Source organism: Nilaparvata lugens, chromosome X (assembly GCF_014356525.2).
Source record: "Nilaparvata lugens isolate BPH chromosome X, ASM1435652v1, whole genome shotgun sequence".
In the NCBI taxonomy this organism is placed as follows: domain Eukaryota; kingdom Metazoa; phylum Arthropoda; class Insecta; order Hemiptera; family Delphacidae; genus Nilaparvata; species Nilaparvata lugens.
This window is the reverse complement of record NC_052518.1, coordinates 103,167,961-103,191,409: the sequence shown is the minus strand read 5'-3', so window position 1 is coordinate 103,191,409 and position 23,449 is coordinate 103,167,961. Positions and strand designations below refer to the sequence as shown.

Genomic DNA, 23,449 nt, shown 5'->3' with positions numbered 1-23,449 from the left:
CGGCGGTAGTTTCACTTCGCGAGCCAGGCGAACTTTTGAAACGTCTCCTAGTGGGAGTACCGCTAGCGGTAGTGAGCTCGGTCTGACGTGGCCAATCTAATAACATGGAAAGCAAACTCCAGAACTTCGCCATCGGTAGCGCTCTGGTTGCCGGCCTTCCCCCACTTCTAGAGAACCAGCCTCATCAAAACAAGAACAAAACCAAACTACCGCTGACGGACGTTTTTTTGTGTGAACTGCTTCCAGAAAAACTACCTCCGCGGGAGCGAGCTCGCTACCGCTAGCAGACGTTGGTGTGACAACCGCTTTATACCTCATCTTCTCCGATATCTAATCAATATATATCTACATTTATCTCCTCCTATGCATCTTTCGTATTTTTCAATGCAATTTGTCATCGAATAAACTTTTAAATTCATTCATTTCATTGTTACAATTACTTTATTTATTGCTTCATAGCATAATATCGCTTCCGATTTCTTACGATAAAATAGCCAAGGAGAAAGTTATGACTCGAGTGTAACTTGGTTGCAAAATATAAATTTTTAATCACGTATTATATTTAGTTACTAAAGTTTGTTATATTTATTCTTCAACAAAATCTATTTTGAATAGACAATCTATTTGATGAAGGTAAATAATTAATAATAAATTAATCTAATAATTTTAAATTAGAATTGGAACCGTTTTGGGCGTATAAGCCTGTGGTACTTTTCTGTAAGTTGTTTAATTCTCATTGATTAAATAAATAAATAAATAATCTCAATATTCCATCACCCTATCAAATCCACTATTAAATTTCTCGACACAACAGATATACCACAGAATAGATACAGAATGGAAACTTGTAATCAAACGCCTATCTAACCAATGCTTTTTACATGACCCCAATACTAAACACGTCACGTGACCTTGGGAAGTTCCAATCCTGGTTTTCTGATTGGCTCGTGGCAGTGAACGAGATCAATTGATCCGGATCATTAAAGTGATCCGAATCTACCATCAATATTATTACGATGCGGCGCTTCCTAACAAGATGGCGGATTTTGGCGTCAGGGTATAGCCAAGTTTCCGTACTGTATGTATACTGTGGATATACCTCACTACTTACAAGGTTCAAATCTTTCTATTTTATGAAACTGATCAGGTTACCTTTGAAATATGATAGGCATTTTCAACAGCCTGGGACGTATAGTTTAGATTCATTAACATGTCAAAAACTTCTAGAATAAATTAAATAAATGACATTAAGCCAGCACCTTTTGTTTATAGTCAATTGTTAAACGTAATCGACATCTTAAATTGTTTAGTTCTCATTGATTAAATAAATAAAAAATCTCAATATTCCATCACCCTATCAAATCCACTATTAAATTTCTCGACACAACAGATATACCACAGAATAGATACAGAATGGAAACTTGTAATCAAACGCCTATCTAACCAATGCTTTTTACATGACCCCAATACTAAACACGTCACGTGACCTTGGGAAGTTCCAATCCTGGTTTTCTGATTGGCTCGTGGCAGTGAACGAGATCAATTGATCCGGATCATTAAAGTGATCCGAATCTACCATCAATATTATTACGATGCGGCGCTTCCTAACAAGATGGCGGATTTTGGCGTCAGGGTATAGCCAAGTTTCCGTACTGTATGTATACTGTGGATATACCTCACTACTTACAAGGTTCAAATCTTTCTATTTTATGAAACTGATCAGGTTACCTTTGAAATATGATAGGCATTTTCAACAGCCTGGGACGTATAGTTTAGATTCATTAACATGTCAAAAACTTCTAGAATAAATTAAATAAATGACATTAAGCCAGCACCTTTTGTTTATAGTCAATTGTTAAACGTAATCGACATCTTAAATTGTTTAGTATTTCTGTTAACCTTGCATTCAATAACACCATAGAGAGACAATAGCTTAAGTAGATATCCCATGGTATAGGACGTTTATGTCGCAACTTTTACTGTTATCTCAAGCTGATAGTCCACGTAGTTCTTTCCCGTGAAGCTTTATGACGCTGGTAGTCTCTCATATTGTGCTGTTCATACACTTTTACCCGGTCAAAACAGTAAAAATCGACAATAATTGACAGTTATCGGCTTGGGATAACAGTAAAAGTTGCGACATAAACGCCCTATGCCATGGGATATCTACTTACGCTATTGTTTCTCTATGATAACACCCACCAATATCATATTTGTCTTTCTCATTATTCGTTATATATTACATGTTGTTGTTTGATTTTTCTCTATGATAACAATATGTTTGATTGTTTCTCTATGATAACACCCACCAATATCATATTAGACTTTCTCATTATTTTGTATATATTACATGATTGATTCTATTAAGTTTGTATCTGATTGCAGGCAATTACATTTATCAATCTTCATTTAAGCTACTATTTATGATTATGTTTTTCAACAGAGTAGAATCACCTACTTTACAGTAGATGGAGAAGGATCTATATAGTGTAGAAATGTACAGATTAGACTAATTTTACTAGTCACCTTCACAGCTGATCGTGAAGACCCAAAGCAAGATGAGTAAATATAAGATCTCATTCATAATAGTGAGTTAAATATTAAGGTGCGTACAGATATACGCGCCTCCAACACGCTCCGCAATCGCTCCGATCATGAACGTTACGCGAGATGTTACGCAAGGGTTCGAGAGAGGTTCGAAGGATGATCGCTCCGCTCTTTTCTTATTGTTGACTTCACTAGAACCTAACCTCATAAATGTGAAACGTTCAATCCAGCTGATCGGGTGATAAAACTAAATAAAACATTCTGACCAGGGGATTGCTGGGTAGCCTAATAATACATTATGTTTATATAATAAACTTATAATTAATATTATGATTATTGCTTTTATTTTAATGTTTTATTATAAAAGTTAATTTCTGTCAATGTTTAAAAAGATTGGCTTGGTTGGGAGTTCGGCTTATTTCTTCTAAATGCTAATATGCCGGTAACTATAATAATAAATGCTTTTACAACTTTATATTATTTAATTTAATAATTAATTTTGATAATTTTATTTGCTAACACAGAGATCGTAACTATTAACAAACATTACAAACGAAAACGTTGACCGCATGCGCAACTATTGGTTACTTCGACGTTCGACCTAGGAGCTAGCCAAGCTCGACCTTTGTTACATGCTCTTCTGGCGTTCCACTCTTGCTCCCCCCCCCCTTCGATCATCAATCGATCTGCTCGAGTGACGTTCGATTGCGGAGCAGAGCGAAAGTCTGTACGCACCTTTATATGCAGTTTTTCTTATAGTGCTACTAAAATTGATAGAATGGAATAACATTTTCAAGTACACTTATGGGATGTTTTGCTTATTCATCACAACGTGTTTAGACCATTTATAGCCATTTTCAAGTAGGAATTCACATTTTAAAAAGCTATAAATAGTCGGAACATGTTGTGGTGAATAAAAAAACATTCCAAAAGGGTAGGCCTACTTGAAAATGTTTATTACATTCTAGTATTTCAAATTAAAAAAATAATTGACTTGGTTTTCCTCAATTTAATAAGAAGTAGTTTGCCTGAAACCAAGAAGAAATGTCGTTTTGAGCATCAGCCATCCTTTTCCTTAAAATATCCAGATTTGCATCACATGACAGTAATGATGTGTCATCAGCATAGCTCACTATCCTACTATCCACACTCACTCTAATATCATTTGTCATTATTATAAAAAGCAATGGCCCCAGATTCGATCCCTGTGGGACGCCATACTTCACATATCTTGGATGAGAAATCTCCAAGTAATATCCTAGTAAGTTTAAGGCTCAACTCACACTAAATCGTACACACTAATCGACTCACACTAAATCGTACGACTAATCGTACACTAAATCAAATCGTACGACTCCAGTCTCTCGACCTTACGACTTCCTTGCTCATTGTCACTACTTCAGTTGCATGCTACTCTATTTTCTAACATTACTTTATTAAAAATATGAGATCTAATTCGTCACTACTTAGAATGTAACAAATTTTATAATAATAATTATTATTAATATATTGTCTTATCTAATTCGTATTGTCTTATCTAAAATGATAGAGCATCACTTTCATAGAACATAACCTCACTTTCATTAAAAATGCACGGTACTATGAGACTCAAGTCGAGGCTCGACCAACATGTCGAGTCGACGCTCGACTCAGTCTCACAGTCGTGAGGACGCGGGGGCTAGAGTCGTGACTTAGAATTCAATAAAATTATGTAATTTTAACAAATTTATAATCAAAAGAATCAAAATTGTATGTTTACTTATTAACATACTTTGAGGGTTATGTTTCTCTGGAATGAACAATGAGGAAATGTCACCTCCATGGATGTCACCTCCGTGGATAACCCATTCCATGGAGGTGACTAAATCTCTAAAACTTGGAGGTCTCACAGTCGTGAGGTCGCGGAGACTAGAGTCGACTGGTCTGAGTGTCACCATTTGAAAACACATGCTGAGTCTAAATTTCTATATAAACCTAAGCATACTCACCACATACAGGAATTCGTCCACAGAGCACAAAGCCAGTCTTTCATAGAGCAAAAAATATGTAAAGATTAAAAAATTTGAAACATCAAAATATGTTGAAAAATAGTTTAATTTACCTTTCGGCTGAGGCCCGACCCTGCTTGGAGCTTGAATGGGATGTTTGTCGTAGTTTGGATCCTCAACTTCTTGACAACGATAAGATAAATTACGTAGAATGCAAACACAGTTTTCTACACTCTTGTTGCCAATGTTTGATTTTTCGATAGCTGATTTGACAACATACAGCAGCGAGTCTACGAGCCCCTCACACTCTCTCAATTTCTTTCTGGCGTATTCTCCAGCCGAGCTAACGTTTCTGTAAGAGGAAAGAAAAATATAATCTATGAGAGAAGGACATAACAGAGTGATATTTGATTGAGTGATTTATTTATGCAGATTAAAAATATATAATAACATATCAGAAAAAATAGCACTCCCAATCCACAGAGATCTTCTGGAGCTCGGTAACAGGCTGAGGTCAAGGCGCCCTCCCATGCGCTTGGCTGAGCAGCTAGAACGTGAGAATTTCTCTGTTGCTGATAGCTGGGAGGAGGAGTGGATGGATAGAGCACCTCTCAGTGTTAGTCTGAGGTATTCTGTTGGGAAGAGTGTGGCTGGGTTTGATCTGCCAAGGCGAACATGGACAGCACTCAACAGGATTAGAACTGGGCACGGAAGGTGTAGAGCATCTCTTAGTGACTGGGGTAGATTGCCCTCCCATGATTGTGATTGTGGAGAGGCTAGACAAACAATGAATCATATCATCCGGCATTGTGCTATTCGAGCCTATCAGGGCGGTTCAGATGATTTTATAGCAGCTTCTCCACAAGCAATAGCCTACATAACCAAGTTTGACTTGATTATTTCCTATTTCCTTATGAATATATACACTTTTCTTTGCCATATATTTTTGTTTGTATTCTATAACCTAGATAGATGGTTTTATTTTGTTTTATATATACCGTATATATTTTTTCTTCAAGCTGACAAAGGTCAAAGACCTGCATATTTTTGTGAATGCATGTGTGTGTATGTGTGTGTATGTGTGTGTCTATGTGTTTGCCATACGCTAATAATAATAATAGAAAAAATAGCATGAGAAGATATCCCATGGTATAGGGTTTTTTTGTTCCAAATATCACTGTTAATTAAAGCCGATAATCCTATAGAGAGGTCCACATAATTATCAGTGTACGATTTACAATAGTGTTGCTATCCTTTTCTATCATACATCAAAACAGATAACACTATCTCTCTCTAGCTTTGCAATGTTGTCCGTTTGCCCGAATATTTTATTTTTACTTTTGACAGTGACTGTACAAAAGTAAACAAACAATTCTCAGCCGCCATGTTTTTTCTTCATTCTACCAAAATACCTCAGTACACAAGTCGTATAATTGATTTAAAATGTATCTTTGATTAAATGAAATAATTTTTAGATATAACCGTATGAGAAACCGCCATAGCCGCCATTTTAGGTTTGTATAAAGAGAAAAATCTGATCTCAGTTATGAAAGCAAGTATTTGAATCAAATTATGAAAAAATATATTTTGACAAATTTGATTAATTTGACATGAAACTGATTATTTTATCAAGGAGATGAGGATAATTATTAGATCAAATTTAATGGGATTAATTGAGTCACACTTAGTGGCAAAATGGAGACTTGGCAACGTTTTTCTCCTATCACTCTTCACTGCGTGAAGAACGTGTACCTCACTATTCATTTCAAAAAGCTATGTGACGCTGGCAGTCTCCCATACACTCTCACCCCAACAAAATACTAATAATAATAGACAGTAATAAGCTTCAGTTAACAAGAATCGGCTTCGAATTTGGAAGATGAACGATCTATACCATGGGGTATCTACTAAAGCTATCTTTTCTCTATGCTTATATATAATCGCTCACAATGCACGACCTATACCATGGGGTATCTACTAAAGCTATCTTTTCTCTATGCTTATATATAATCGCTCACAATGCAGTAAAGTTTTAGAGCATGTTCACATGACAGCGATTTACACTCGGTTGTCGCTTGATTGGCAAATCGCTCAGTTTGCCAGCCTCGTACACATGACAGCGATTCATGAGCGGTTTGCGATCGGTTAAGGGTTCAGTGAACCTTGCTAAACGGGCAGTACAACAACAATCAAGCAGTACTGTCTGTTATCTCCTGCCAAGCAAACCTTCTCAGAACTCTATTCCTGTAATCCAAGCACTCCATGTCCCAAATGCACTTTCTTTTCGCCACTTCATCGATAAACAATTCAGTGTCAAAGAATTTTAAGCCTACTTCCATAATTCTAATATGAACTACTTGAAACTAAACTGAACTAGATACTACTATGAACTATAATCCTCTACAAACTAACTTAAACTGAACTGAACATTGTAATAGAATGAAATTTTAATTGAACTGAAATTGTAATAGAATGTGCACTCTGCTCGAAACCGCTCGGTTGACTGAAGACATGTGTACGCTCTCATGTCTGCTCTAGTATATCGAGCCGCCCGGCAACCGAGCGACAACCGAGCGGTTGGACTGCAGACTACAACCGCCGCGATTCGCCGGCGACTGCTCAAACCGAGCGTTGCATGTGTACGGCACCATGTGTTTCCCTATACCTGGCTACCGCTCGGTTGGTCAACCGCGCGACAACCGAGCGTAAACCGCTGTCATGTGAACAAGCTCTTAGATGAATTTAGATCATATGAACGAGAATAATGATTATTGAACTGTGCATCTAATGAAAAAAATAAAATTTAGAATTACTATAAGATAATATTGTTTTGTATCTACATAAAATAGCGGAGCTCTGAACATATCAATGTCTATTCTTTGGAAAGAATACTCAGGGTATCCTTCCCAGTAACCCTCTAGCAAATCGGAGAACAGACTGACAGGTAGCTCCGCCTTGTTCGAGTAATATAATGTCAGGGGCCCGTTTCATAAAAGTCACAAGTTACATTTTTACCTATCAATTATAACGAAACTGGTCACTCTGAATTCACTAGTGGAACTGGCCACATGGACCCTGTCTGACATAGTTTTAAATGCCATCACGTGGTGCGGTTGCTATATCATAATAACGAACTTGTTACTTTGAGAAACATCATGTATTTATAGTGACCAACTTGTTACTTTTGAAGAAAATCATAATTTATGTAGTGATAGTGATATAATATTATACCTCAACCCTCAATGTCAATCATCTGTTAGGCTTGTCGCAAATTGAGACGCGAAGCGACCTGAGTCTGTCAGATAAGATAATATCTTGACCATATTATAATGTCCACATTGAGACGAAACTAGCACGTGTGAACATTTTAATATGATATTAACTCATCAAGCAGACACACGTCACGTCTCAATTTGCGTCTCAATTTGCGACAAGCTTTACTGGATAATGATATTTATTATTATTTCATGATTCAATTTCAAATGAAAAGCTCATGTGAAAAAACATTAGTTACCTACCTATTGGGTTGATGAAACGTTTGGTCAGTTTTTACTAATTATAACCGTTTATTAGAGGAATTAACAAAATATAATAAAAATAATAAGTGACTATCACCGGTGAATTGAAAAAAAAAATCACAGATGATGGGAAGAATTATTGACATAGACAATGTAGAAATATAGATGACTTACTTGAGAAACAGAAAAACTAGCAATCTGCCTGAATCTACTAGTGAATATTCAACTTTCGAGATTATGAAACTCAATCGAGAAATGGGCCCCTGATCTTCAATTGACAGAAAATGCATAACTGTCCAAAAAGACAACAAAATTAGGTATGGTAACGATACTGCTATAGTTATTTGTGCAACTAGAGCGCAAAGTGACAGTTTGCTGCACCGAAAGAAACGTTTACGCACGAGCCGTAGGCGAGAGCGGAATGGATTATTGAGTGCAGCAGAGGAACTTTGCGCACGTATTTCACATTAAATTTTTCCTACAGTTACCATTGAATATGAGAAGTGGTTGATTATGGGTAAAATGATAGATGAAATCCATCAAATGTTTGTCTGTATAATTTTGTTATTCATAACAACTTTAATTTATTTTAAACTTGATAATCCAATTGAAAATTAATAATCGATAATTCATTCAAACTGAAAATTGAATTAATCCAATTAATTTGAAAATTTGAATAATTTTGAGTAAATATTAATTTTTCAACCAATCAATATTTTTCATGAATGAAAAAAATATTATTTGAAATAATGGATAATTAATAATATTGAAAATGTATAATTTAATGAGTTCTCATTTTTATTTATTTGAAAATCAGAAAAAATATAGATAGAACAAATTCGCATTCAAAATACACGCCAACAATGTCAACAGCTGATTGGGATGGCTGCAAGATAATACGCAAAGTATTAAGAGTACGCAAAGTAATACTTTGCGCACTAGAGCGGAAAAGTGATTTTTGCGTTCTGTAATCAGTGCAGGAATGGTCACTTTTCAAGGTAACTGTAGGAAAAAAATATTTCTATATGGATAGTGTAATTTCGCCAATCAAAACTTATAATCGGCCAAAAACAACAAAATCATGAATGTTTCGATACTGCTAAAAATATTGCTCTGCAAATATTGTGATTGAGTGCTGAACTCAAAATTTAATTTTCAGCCTCATCACATAACATGAATTTTCACAATTTTCATAGCAAATCATAACACATCATTAGAGATATTAATTTTAAATATATTCGAGTATTATAGACTGCAACTCACCGAAGTACACCGGATGTATTCCGGAATACAGTGGACCAACACGTCTCACCAGATGAAGTGGGATCCCAACCAGAATGAGGAATGATTATATGATTGACGACCATCGACAAACCATCGTCAATAATTGATTTCTTCAAGTCCTGAAAAAAGTCAATCATGATCATGATGTTAAATTATATACTTATTCAAACTTGATTCGTCAACAGTTTAACAAATGATTCATCAGTGTAGTTTCTCGATATCGTATTCTGATGTTGAGATGAAAGTAGCAAACCTAGTTTCATAGTATCTAAATTTGAAGTTTGATTTTATTTTAATGTAACGAGAATTACTGATTAATGAGAATTACTGAATTACGAGAATTACTGAATATTACTGAATAGTTCAGTGAAAACATAACCTATTAATTGGCACAAGTTATTTTTAATTAAAATTTTGAAAATAATAGTTTTGGACCAAACCTGTTGATCTATCCTAACCATATTTATATGATATGTAATTTTATTCACAAATAAAATATCAGCCTATACACTACGGTATGTAGTAAGTTTGTCCAGTCAATGTGGTCAACAATGAACAGTTGAAGCAGAATTACACAAGTCTAAGGGCCGTTTGCACAGTATAAATTCTAAACTCGATTAAGTTAATCGAGTTTAAGTTAATCCGAAAGTTTAAACTTGAATCGGTTTTCTCAGTGCATTTACTAATCCAGTTTAAGTTAAACTAGTTTAGCGTTAAGTTGGTAATAGAATTTCATCGTTTATAATATTATCAGGAAGGCTGATTTTTCAGGAAATTTGTTATTTGTTTACAAACCATCAGTAATTTGAGGTTATGTAGCTATTATTTTAGTATTTTCTTGTTCTTGTTCAAAATCCACAGAGTTGTAAAGCTGTACTGTTCTAAAAGTGAAAAGCGATCAAGAAATTCTTCAAAAACGTATGTTTAGTTGGCACCAGAAAATATATTCTAGAATGTAAGATAAAAAAGTTATTTTGATACGCTTGAATTTACTATGGTCTTCCTCGTTTATTAGAAATCTCTCGAAAGCAATATATCTCATTTATGTGTTAAAAAACATGTTTTCCAATCGAAGACCACTGTTAAAAATTGTCTTATTTTCTATAAAGTGGTTTATTCAATCAAAATACTAAATTGGCAGTTGCTGTACTCAAGCAAAACCGTTAGAAGAATTCTCTATCCCAGAAATTTAAAATATTTGTTTTTGCCCAATTTTTCTCAGTTTCAAAATTTCTTCGCAGTCATCTTAATCAATCGCATTAAAAACTTCTATCAATTCCTTCATTACAATTATTTTTACATTCAAATAATGATTCACTATAACCTTAATCAATAATAATTATCGTCTACAGAAGCATTAAAAACAACCGTCGAAAATAATTTACTATAAGCTGTTTCCCCATCAAATCTTTACAGATGTCAAGTTAATCCAAATTATTTGGTTTAAACCTCCTGCTTTGGAAGTTTAAACTTTCCCAGAGTTTAAACTCAATACAGAGTTTAAACTGATACTGTGCAAACGGAATTTTAGTTTAAACAAAAAAAAATCCAGATTTGGTTTAAGCTTTAGCTTAAACTTACACTGTGCAAACAGCCCTAAGTGGGGTTTCACACTAAAGCTGGGCCGAGCCGAGCCGAGCGGAATCCGCGTGCGTGCTAACTATGCAGGATTTAGTCGGTAGCATTCAAATCAACGCCGGGCTGAGCTGAGCGGATTTGTGCAATCGGCTTGACGCCCAACTCGAGCGAATTCTGCCTTCTTTCAGTTTAGTTGGATCTTCCCACGTAGTGAGTTCTCACTTCAAGGCTAGAAAACCTACTGAGTGAATCGGCTTCAGTGCAAACGCAGGCAGATTCCTCTCGGCCGATCCCGCTCGGCTCGGCCCGGTCCAGCTTTGGTGTGAAATCCGCCTTATGCTATTCGATGTGGATTGTCTCACAAAAATAATATGATAATATTACGAGAGATGTATTAATAGCGGTTACAACCAATTTTGTTTAGCATGACAATAGCCTGAATAACTCACATCATTATTTGTTACCTTCTTAACAATTATTGAGCTTCTAGAGGAATTAAAATAAGTTCAACAACCAGTAAAATCATATGTGGAATTCCGGAATATTAAGATGCGTACAGACTTACGCTCTGCTCCGCAAACAAACGTTACACGAGCAGATCTACATTGGCTATGTAGCCGAGCTACATTACACACGCACAAGTCTATGAGCTTATGTGGGCATCACCCTCAGTATTATTATTATAGATCGCAAAATGATTCATTTAGAGTATAACATCAACCTTCAAAATTCTAAATTTTCAACTCATTATTCCTGGACCGAAAATCAAGTGACGAAGCAGAGTGTGATTTCATAAACTTGACCTTTGGACAACATAAACATTCTTTCAAAATTTTTGGAGAGAAATAGTGTACAGACTCAGACTAGTTTTTCCTCCAATGTCATAATTGTATTCTGATTATAGTGTTTTATACAATGGATGAATGAATGAGATGATTAGCTGGATTGAACGTTTCACATTTGTGAGGTTAGGTTGTAGCGAAGTCAACAATACGACAAGCGCGCGATCATCTTGCGAGCATCTAGCGAACCCTTGTGAAACATCTCGCGTAACGTTCATGATTGGAGCGTGTTCGTAGCGCGTATATCTGTACGCACCTTTAGAAGACTAAAATTTGAGACTACTGACAGTTCAACTAGCATACTAAATGGAAGGTAAAAAAATCCAAATGCTTTTGTCTTAAGAAATGTTTTCGCGTGAAATACAGTCGAACCTCTCTATAACGAACCTCCACTTAACAAAATCCTCTACACAACGAATTTTTTACTGGTCCCATGACATTTTAGAGTTTTGACTGCTTATTTACCTCTATTTAACGAATTTCGGACCTCTCAACAACAAAGTTTTCTCTTCACTTCAACATACAAAATGTAGTGTGTATAGGAACCAGACAGTCATTTTCAAGGAATCGTTTAGTTTCAGCAGAAAGGTCAATAGACTAAAAATAATGGCAATTCAGGTAGGAAGAAGATGGAGAGGTAGACAGTCAATACAGGTTGAAACACATGTCGGAAATTGAATGCAAGTTACTGGAAATTTAGAATTCCAAGAATTCATTCGTAGAGCAGGCAGGTAAACGACTGGACTTTCTCATCCTTGCTTCTGCCACACATTTCAATTGTTAGAACTCGCCATTTATGAATGAAGGAACGGGAATGCTGGATTTCCCCATCCTCCCATCATTTGCTTTTGTCATACATTTCAATTTTGTAAAATGTGTGACATTTCACAAAATGTCACTATCTACGTTCCCGATGTTATGTTCTATGTACCATATTCATTTAATAACTGCCCGTGATATATTATAAGATCCATAAGATCATGCCAGTTTTCTTGACAGAACAACCTCTCGGGATAATTTCTCGAAATGATTTTTTCTCGGGATAATTCCTCGTTATACAGAGGTTCTACTGTATATTAGAATTTGAGGTTGAATTGAAAAATGATTAAAACTCACTTCACATGAAGACAAATTCCACAGCACTCCTGTCACAAGCTCTTTCACATCAGCATCAGTCGTTTTCCTTAGTAGATTCATAAGATAAGGAATGCCACCAGCCATTTTTATTGCTCTTTTGTTTTCGTCATTTTGACGGCCGTATGATAAGTTCCTAAAATCGTTAAAAAATGAAAATTATTAATCGAGAAGAAGGATAATACAATACTGAAATATTCAAATCGAATGAACCTCATTCATATACGACTTTCATCTACTGCATACAGTATTTTGATATCCTATAATATAATAATAATAATAATATCGAGTGACCTGGCTGGCTCAGGTCTGGTGTCAGAGTTTTCAGGTCGCAGCTGATCAATTTCAGGGCCTCTGACATGACCTAACGACTGCTTTTTAGGCAACCGGGACCGACGGCTTAACGTGTCCATCCGAAACACGGGAGTGGCCCGAGATAAATATCTTGCCCGGGCCGGGATTTGAACCCGGGCCTCTGAATCATAAAGCCAGCATCTGATCCACTCGACTACGGCCACTCCTTTCCTATAATATAGTAACAGTGTTACAGAGTAATTCTTATAGATAATATAGCCCTCTGGGCTTTATCGCTCTGAATGGAAATATAATTGTAAATTACTCTTCACATCATTTAAACTTATGCATTAAATTTTCAAAACCAAAAATAGGGGTCGCCACCAACCTGTCTTCCCGACAACTAGTCTCCTCGCAATTTTGATCACAAGTGTCAGTAAATCCCCTGGCAAAATATACCATTGCCGTCAACTAGTATCTCAGATAGCTAATCCCCTACTAGAATGAAGGAGCTTAGTTGTCGGTGACAACTCACGACACGCTCACGACAAACCAAGCTCCCCGACAGCTGATCCCCTGCTGGATATGAGGGGTCTGGTTGTCGTGATCGTACCCGACAACTAAGTTCCCCGACAGCTGATGACAACTAGTCTCCCCGTCAGTAAAGCTCCTCTCTCAGGAGCTCAGTTGACGCCGTCAGTAATTCCCCTCGAAAGTGGTTTTAAAGGAGCTTTACTGTCGGGGAGCTTATTTGGCGCGTTCTCATACCATCATTCCAAACAGAAATGTTTATAAAGAAGCCTTTTATTCAAATGGTTCATAATCGTTTGAAAACGTGGTTGTAACGTATGTTTTTGAGTGTTATTCACTGAGCAAAATACTTCCACCAATAATAAACAAGAAGAGTAATGGTTGATTAACTAGTTGTAATAGAAAGTTGATGAAGAGTAATCAAATAGTTGAAATAGGAATGTGATCGGAGTTGAGGAGAATATTTACCACGAATAATGAACAAAAAGATTAACTAGTTCATTAACTAGTTGTAATAGAAAGTTCATCGAAGTTTAGGGGAATATTTGAGCATATAATTCTGGAATTAAAAAAGAAATTATTGAAAAAAGACGGAGAATTTAATGCTATAGTCTGTGCAAATCTATTGTTGCATTGCGCTTATGGAGTACAGTGTTGCCAGATCTAACAGAAGCCAGAAAAGCCCATGAACTAGTATTGTGAGAGAGAGAGAGAGCGACGGTCATTTTGTTAGAAATACGGCAACAGTGCGCTCCTATTCTCGTAAAGTTGCGTACAGACTTAAGCACATATTCATCAGCTGATGCTATGTTTATTATATCTTTATCTTACAAATACAGATGTAATGAGAATAGCATCAGCTGATGAAGAGTGAAATGCGCGTGCTCGTGGCACATAAGTCTCTACGCACCTTAATGGAATATAAAGACCCGTGCTGCAAACTAAGGTTTGCACGAACCTTTGGTAGTCTTCTAAGGCTCAACTCACACTACCTCGACTCAAATCGTACGACTCCAGTCTCTCGACCTTACGACTTTCTTGCTCAATGTCACTACTTCAGTTCCATGCTACTCCATTTCCTAACCTTACTTTATTCAAAATATGAGATCCAATTCGTCGCTACTTCGCATGTAACAAATTTTATAATAATTATTATGAATATAATATTGTCTTACCTAATTCTTATTATTGTCTCATCTAAAATGATAAAACATCAATTTCATAAAACATAACCTCACTTTCATTAAAAATGCACGGTACTACGCAACTCAAGTCGAGGCTCAACCAACATGTCGAGTCATCGCTCGACTCTAGGCTGAACTCACACTTACACGACTCAGGTCGAGAAGAGACTCGACTCTAGTCGAGAGCATGTATTTTCAAATGGTGACACTCAGACCAGTCGATTCCAGTCTCCGCGACTGTCACCATTTGGAAACACATGCTCTCGACTAGAGTCGAGTCTCTTCTCGACCTGAGTCGCGTAAGTGTGAGTTGAGCCTGAACCTGAGTTGAGGCCGAGAAGAGACTCGACTCTAGTCGAGAGCATGTGTTTTCAAATGGTGACGTCGCGGAGACTAGAGTCGACTGGTCTGAGTGTCACCATTTGGAACACAAGCTCTCGACTAGAGTCGAGTCTCTTCTCAACCTGAGTCGCGTAAGTGTGAGTTGAGCCTTAGGCCAACTTAGGCCTTAAGCCTTAGACCTCGACTCTAGTCGAGAGCTTGTGCTTTCAAATGGTGACGTCGCGGAGACTAGAATCGACTGATCTGATTGTCACCATTTGGAAACACATGCTCTCAACTTGAGTCGAGTCTCTTCTCGACCTGAGTCGTGTGTGAGTTGAGCCTTAGGCCAACTTAGGCCTTAGGCCTCGACTCTAGTGGAGAGCATGTGCTTTCAAATGGTGACAGTCGCGGAGACTAGAATCGACTGGTCTGTCACCATTTGGAAACACATGCTCTCAACTAGAGTCGCAGTCTCTTCTCGACCTGAGTCGCGTAAGTTTGAGTTAAGCCACGTCCCACAGTCGTGTGGTAGCGGAGACTAGAATCGACTGGTCTGCATGCCACCATTTGAAAACACATTCTGCGTTGAGAAGAGACTAGAGTCAGTCTCTTCTCGACTTGAGTCGCGTAAGTGTGAGTTAAGCCTAACCATCTAACTATCTCTGGTAGTATCTATCTCTGATGGTTACACAAATAATAACTGATTACAATACATTTTATGTAATTGAAATGAATGATGCTCACCTTAATGCTCCACAAGCGTTCCTATAAACATCGGGACTTTCATGATTTAGTAGATTCACTAGAGGGGGAATTCCTCCCAGAGTTCTTGTTTTCTGCTTGTTCGGATCATCCATGTAGCACAAGTGCTGCAGATAGGCAGCTGCATTCGCTTTGATAACATTGTTCGGATTGGCGAGAAAACTAATTACTTCAGTCAAATTTGGATCTCTCCATCTCATACCTGTAAATAGAAATTGAATAGAATAACATATAGCCACAATAATTCAACACAGGGTACAAAGTGAACCAATATATTTTTCAATGAAATTATTTGTAAGGGTGGTCACTAACTACAGGACAAGTGTGTTGAACATGTGTGAACTCCAGGGTGCAAACTCACATGTTCGTCACATGTGTCATCAGCGAAAGGCTTCGAACAAATTTGAGGTTAGGTTTTTGTATCTTGAATTTTTGTTAACTTGTTCTACGCTGCTCTACTAGCTGACAAGTTGTGTCATCAGTGAAAGGATTCAAAAATTTTGAGGTTACGTTTTTGTATCTTAATAGAGGAATATTTATATTAAGAAAGTTAAGGACTTGTGTCAGTGTTGATGTTCTAAAGGTACCTAGTTTACTTTGCTCACATTCAGTCACACCTGTCTTATGGTGCTGTACTGTGGGGGTCAAAGGCATATAGCATAAAACTATTTCGTATTCAAAGAAAGGTAATCAGGCTTATTTGTGGTCTGCCAAAACGCGCTCAATGTAAAGAGAGCTTCAAAGAATTAGAAATACTGACATTTCCCTCGATTTTTGTTCTTCAGTGTCTGACCTATGTGAAGGAGAATTTGAATGGTTTTGTTGAGCAGGGAGTATCCCATGAGCATCGGACTAGAGGCAGGAATAATTTGATCACCAGCCGCTACGAGTATTCTAGCACGCATGACTGACAGATGTTTCCCCTGTTGATCATATTTTGTAAACAAAACAGGGGAAACATCTGTCAGTCATGACTCATGAACAACCGTTCAGCCACAGAATACACACAAAATGGAAGGTATCAATCTAACCAAGATTTGAGTGCACCAAGACCACGACACATAACTGCATCATCTTGTTAGAAATTAAAACTACTGCTGTATTATAATGCTACACTTTCTTTCAAAATGGCGGATTATGGCGTCAAGATACTAGCCGAATTAGTGATCACTAATCTGTGATAAGTTTTTTTACTGAACGTAAAAAAACCCGATGAAATTGATCAGTGGCTTTGAACTCAACCATTGTCTTTTTTGTTCATAGACTAACTTGTCCGTTGTAACATGTTCGACACACTTTTCTGTCGTTAGTAGCTAGCCTTGGACAGCTATGATTTTGAATCACCCATTTTTCAACAGTGGATATAAAAGAACAAAAATGTTAATATTTGTTTCATTAGTAGCATAAAATTGATTACCAAAGAAGTATACACTCAACTCATTTATCAACATAAATAAAAACTCATACTTTAGTAGTATACAATTCAATTTTCTTTATTATCTTTCTGTTACTTTCTCATAAAAATTTCATTTGAATCATTTTAATCCAGATTCACCCTTACTCACAGGTAATAGCCTATGGAAGGGTATTTCTCATTACTATCAAATATTGTACAAAAATAATCGTTACTATAGTCTTTATTATGGTATGCTTATATTTTATGTTATACTGTAATAGGCCTACTACTGTATTTACTGTTATGCTGTAAAATGCAACTTTGTAAAGTGTTGAAGAATAAATTTGATTTGATTTAAATCAACGAAAGAAAAACGTTGTATTGAGCATGATAGAGATATGAAGCAATAAAATATAGGTACAATGAAGTTCATCTAGTCTTTATTTATAACAAAAGTTATTTAAATATCAGAAATGGTAATGGTATTTGATTTGAAATGGAGCTCTTATTTATTACTAATTATTTAGTATATATTATTTATTTCCTCAATTATTGATTGAAGCATGATTGTTTGATTCCACTTTATTTAAATCTAGAAGTATTTTGATGATAATTATAATATCTCAAGTATTCTTCGAATTATTCTTATTCTCTTAGATATTTTTGTTAGAATAATCTAACTGGCCAATTTCACCAAATTATCAAGTTAATTATTCTACTTCTTGAATTAATTTCCCATGTAATATCATTGAATTGAATTGGATTTAAATTCTAGTTCTTAAATTGATTTACCATGTAATATCATTGTATTAAATTGAATTTAAATTCTAGTTCTTAAATTGATCTGCCATGTAATATCATTGAATTTTAATTCTAGTTCTTCATGGCTGTTCGGTACACTATTTTATTATTCAAATTGGATAATCTTTTTCAATATAATTGTTAAGATCATTATAAGAGTGAGAAAAAGTGGCAACTGAAATTTTTAAGTGGTCCAATAAGCGAGTTATGGGTTGTTGAAAGTGCTAACTTTCCAGATCATAGACGGGTTTGACTATATTATTAGAACATCTCTTAAAAATTCAAAAAATGTATCTATCCAAATTAAAACATTTTATTCCCCATACCGTTCATAAATAAAAAATTAACAATTTTTGTAAATTCGATAACTTGTTTATTTTGGCATCAATCGCGAAAAAACGCATATTAGAACGAAGCCAATGATATACTGAATGTATTAAAAAATCTCCAATGGAAAATTCGGAACCGTTTATTCAAATTGAATAATCTTTTTCAATATAATTGTTAAGATCATTATAAGAGTAAGAAAAAGTGGCAACTGAAATTTTTAAGTGGTCTAATAAGCGAGTTGAAAGAAGCGTGGAAAGAAAACAGAGTTAAGCACTTCAACAGCCCATAACTCGCTTATTATATCACTTAAAAATTTCAGTTGCCACTTTTTCTCACTCTTATAATGATATTAACAATATCTTTATATGTTAGATGTTTTGATGATCTTTAGATGTTAATGATATTAACAATTTTATTGAAAAAGATTATCCAATTTAAATAAAAATAAAAAGGTGTATCGAACAGCCTTAAATTGATTTGCCATGTACTATCATTGTATTAAATTGGATTTAAATTCTAGTTCTTAAATTGATTTGCCATGTAATATCATTGTATTAAATTGAATTTCAATCCTAGTTCTTAAATTGATTTGCCTTTTAATATAATTGTATTAAATTGTATTTTGATATCATCCAATTGACGTGAACATTAAAATATAACAGAACAATTACCCCTTTGATCATCAACTGATGGCGATGCCTCCTGCCTTCTCTGGTCGTTATCTTCATAAGTCCGGGGGTCACCACCATTTGTGTCATAAGCACTATGACTGTAAGGACTATAGCCATAAACTACTTTACAATCACCACCTATACACCATAATGGAAAGTAAAATCAAAAATCAACTACAAACAAAACATAAATGAGACAAAAAATACAAAAGAAACTTAAACGAGTAATACAGGAATTTAAAAACAAATAAGTTTAAATACTTACATAAGTAAGTAAGTTTGAATGCTGCTACTAAATTGTATGAAAGCAAAAAGAAACTTGAACGAGTAATACAGTAATTTAAGAACTAGTAAGCTTAAATACTTACATAAGTAAGTTTGAATGCTGCTACTAAACTGTATGAATGCAAAAATATCATATGATAAAAACACCTGACTTTTAATATTCAGTAGTTACCATAGATTGCTATTTCTTGATATACAGAGAGATTATAAAATGACTTTACCACAGAATAGATACAGAATAGAACTGTCAATCAAACGCCTATCCAACCAATGCTTTTTATATGGCACAAATACTATAGTGAGGTCCACGTTATAATGACAGTATTTGATCAACTTTGGTTTTGCTATCCTTGTCTATCATTCCACAAAGCCGGTGGTACAATCCTTTTCTAGGTCCACAACGATGCAAATTATGTTTTGACAGTGTAGAAATATAATTAATTGATGCAGAGAATCGGTATCGCTATTCTTCTATCTTTATCCACTGCCATTATAACGTGGACCTCACTATAGACTCGTCACGTGACCTTAAGAAGTTCCAATCCTGGTCTTCTGATTGGCTCGCGGCAGTGAACAGCGATCCGAATGTGATCCGATTTTAGAGGTCATTAAGATTGTCTGGTAGAGACGGTATACAAACCTTATCCTTGATGAAACCCAACAGGAAGAAATCCATTGGTGTTAAATCAATTGGTGAGCGAGGTGGCCATGCAATTGGCCCTGCATGGTAAATCAAGCAAAGTTGAAAGCGCATGTCTAGAAAATCCCAAGTCATCAAGATTGTCAGGTAGAGACCAGTAAAAGTTGAAGGACACCTGTGCATCTTGTTCAGCATGACGGTGCACCAGCTCATTTCCACGGAGAAGTCCAGGATTTCCTAGACATGCGCTTTCAACTTTTCTGGATTTACCATGCAGGGCCAATTGCATGGCCACCTCGCTCACCAATTGATTTAACACCAATGGATTTCTTCCTGTGGGGTTTCATTAAGGATAAGGTTTATATACCGTGTCTACCAGACAATCTTAATGACCTCTGAAATCGGATCACATTCGGATCGCTGCGGTTGGACAAGTTACGCCTGATATGCTGGTACGAGTGTGGCAAGAAATCGATTATCGGTGGGATGTATGTCGCATTACCAACGGATGTCACATCCAACCAAAATAACACCCACACCTTAAACTTGAAGTGTTTTGTAACAAAATGACTCCTTTCTCAATTCTGTAATTTCAATAAATAATTTATGTGCTATCAAAGTTGTAAAGTCCTTTTATAATCACCCTATATAATGTTTAATCACAAGTGTTGAATTTTGTTAGTTAGATTGTAATAGAAATGACCAATATTTGGAATGAGATAAAGGCTTTAATAATTAACAAAATTGAACCCTTGTGATGGAACAAGATAAAACAAGAAATAGCAAACTATTCATGTATATTAAAAGTCAGCTGTAGCCTATCATATAAAAAATTGATAAAAGTTTGGTGTGGGAAGAATATTCATACCAAATGATAAACGAACAAGCAAAATATTTTCTTTTGAGTGTCAAATTAAAATGACAGATTAATTACAAATCATAAAAAACTCGTAGCAATTATCCTATATGTTGAAAAATAAAAATAGCTTTACATTAGATCAACTCAATAATGCTCAGCATTATGAATGTCTAGGAAGCTGCGCGTAGGAGAATGGGACTAAAAACATTAACTAATAATCAGAACATAGGAAATGTATCTAAGAAAATTCGTAAATTCTTACACATACTAAAATGTTGTAAAGATAGAGAAACACTCACCATGTGGGATTTGAGATGCCTCACCAGAATCATCCATATTCCAAGTGTTACTAAGTTGGTCTGCAAATAAAAAGTTACAAGTTGAATAAACTTGACCTTCCAACAGTCGCGCCCTACTCAATCACACGAGCAGTCGCGTGTTGTATTTTTTACAACATCCAATTTTCCAAGTGTTACGTACTCTGTTTACTGTCAAAACACATTAATTAATTGTATATTTACTTTTTCCACATTCTTGGATTATTTTACGCCTATGAAATTGGGATGATTACCATTTCATAGCCCAATAAAGTACATCAAGCAAAGCCATTAATTCTGTGTTATTGGTTCGTTTACAATCACCGTATACAGTCTTTCCCTATCTTATGCACTGTGGCGACTAAATGACACCTAGAGACTGAACCATTGCTCGGTTGATACTGCAACTCAGTTGAGTGATGGGGGGAAAGTTTTGGAATGCATAGGTGACTCATTCACTGACACCACCCCATTTAATAGTTTGTGCAGCAACTGACGCTGTTGTACTTTTTACAACAGCGCGACTGCCGGAAGGTTAAATTTGAAGGGTAATAAAATTTCCAAGATATACTATGGGTGTTAAAGGATTGATTTTTTGAACCATAATATGTATAATTTATAATAGGTATAATTTCGTATTTATTTGACATACATATGATAGAACAAATTTGCTTATCAAGGCGAACGAACACAATAACAGACGGAGGCGCATATAGACGGACGTCTGTCTGTGTATGTCTGCTCACATCTGCATGCAGACGTTGATTTTTTCTCCGTCTGCCTGCAGGGGTCCGTCTGTTGCTGTGTACTTTCACTTTGAATCTCATGACAGACTCAGACTCACTTAAAAACTGGAAAGAGATCGAGACTTATTTTTAGTCATCGATTTATTTTTCATTTATTTCATAGCAGATGATTCCCACATAAGCTTCTGCTTGTGCCATGAGTAATGAAATGAATGCATGGGCAGTTGATGAGAAGATCAAACGTGCATGCCTACCAGCGGGATTCGAACCTACATCCAAGTAGTGCTATAGTGAGGTCCACGTTATAATGGCAGTGAAGAAAGATAACAGAGCAACGTTACCGATCCTCTGTCTTGTCAATGCCTTCTATAGACGGTAGGTGATACAGGTTTATTAATGTGATATTAACTGTTCATCCTCGTTTAAAATAATCAATTATATTTTAACAAGCAAGAAATTATATTTTTCAATTATTCCATAATGAATTTTGATAATTAAGATGCAATATTTTGTTAATAAATTCTTAATTCTACATTGTTAAAAGACGATCTGGCAACAGGGCAAATCGAGAAAGCGCTACTATCCGCTTTGTTGAATGATAGACAAGGATAGCAATACCAATGCTAATTAAACACTGCCATTATAACGTGGACTTCACTATAGCAGACTGTGGTTTTAAAACCTCTAAGTTCACTCGACCACCGTTTTGTTGGAATATCGATTTTAATATTATAAAATTCCTACATTCTTCAATTAACATTAATTTGTTTTATTATGGATGATGCCCAAATGAGCATTTTGCTTGTGCGTGGGTGATTGATCAGATGATCAAACGTCCATGTTATCGGCGGGATTCGAACCCACGAACCAGGCGGTGTTAGCGTACCGAAGTTTGAAACGCTCCTTACCACTAGACCAACCCGGCCGGCAATTAAGAAATGAGATACATTGTTTACCGAAATAATAGTTGAACGCTTCAACTGTCAAATAAAATAATGATAAAAATTGTTAAGTATAAATTAATCAGGAAAGGCTTCTCAAAGTCTTATTATATAAAGTCTTTTATATTCAAACTGAGACATCAAAAATACTTCTAAAATAAAATTGAATAATTTCGAGGCCGAACAGGTTTCAAATCCTTTAGGGAGCATAATATTACGATAGAGTTGTTTCATCCATTCGAAGAATATAATTACAAGAGAGATTAATTTGCTGTGAGGACAATAATCGGGACTCCATGACGCTCTCCAATACTGTATCTGAATAAATACATAATAAATGTTCAACTCAAGGAATGATCCATATAATTTGCGTCTCTCCAATCCATTACAATTTGATATTGACTTTACCAGCTTAAGTGTATGTAGACGTCAGTTTGAATATCAGTGTTACTTGTTTATAAATAAAGTCCCCAACTG

At 35.8% G+C, this 23,449-nt stretch overlaps 1 protein-coding gene across 6 annotated transcripts in view; it reads right to left on the bottom strand.

Annotated features, from left to right (window-relative positions):
* Window positions 1-23,449, bottom strand: part of LOC111052909 (catenin delta-2) — a gene marked incomplete at its 3' end in the record, with an annotated part of 143,475 nt that overhangs the window by 20,983 nt on the left and 99,043 nt on the right. For 4 of the 6 annotated variants that reach the window (XM_039442891.1, XM_039442895.1, XM_039442892.1 and 1 more), the window contains 6 exon segments: window positions 4,649-4,887; window positions 9,317-9,456; window positions 12,874-13,027; window positions 15,969-16,188; window positions 19,185-19,322; window positions 21,268-21,327. In XM_039442891.1, coding sequence (XP_039298825.1) covers window positions 4,649-4,887; window positions 9,317-9,456; window positions 12,874-13,027; window positions 15,969-16,188; window positions 19,185-19,322; window positions 21,268-21,327 — 951 coding nt within the window. 6 annotated transcript variants of the gene reach the window in all.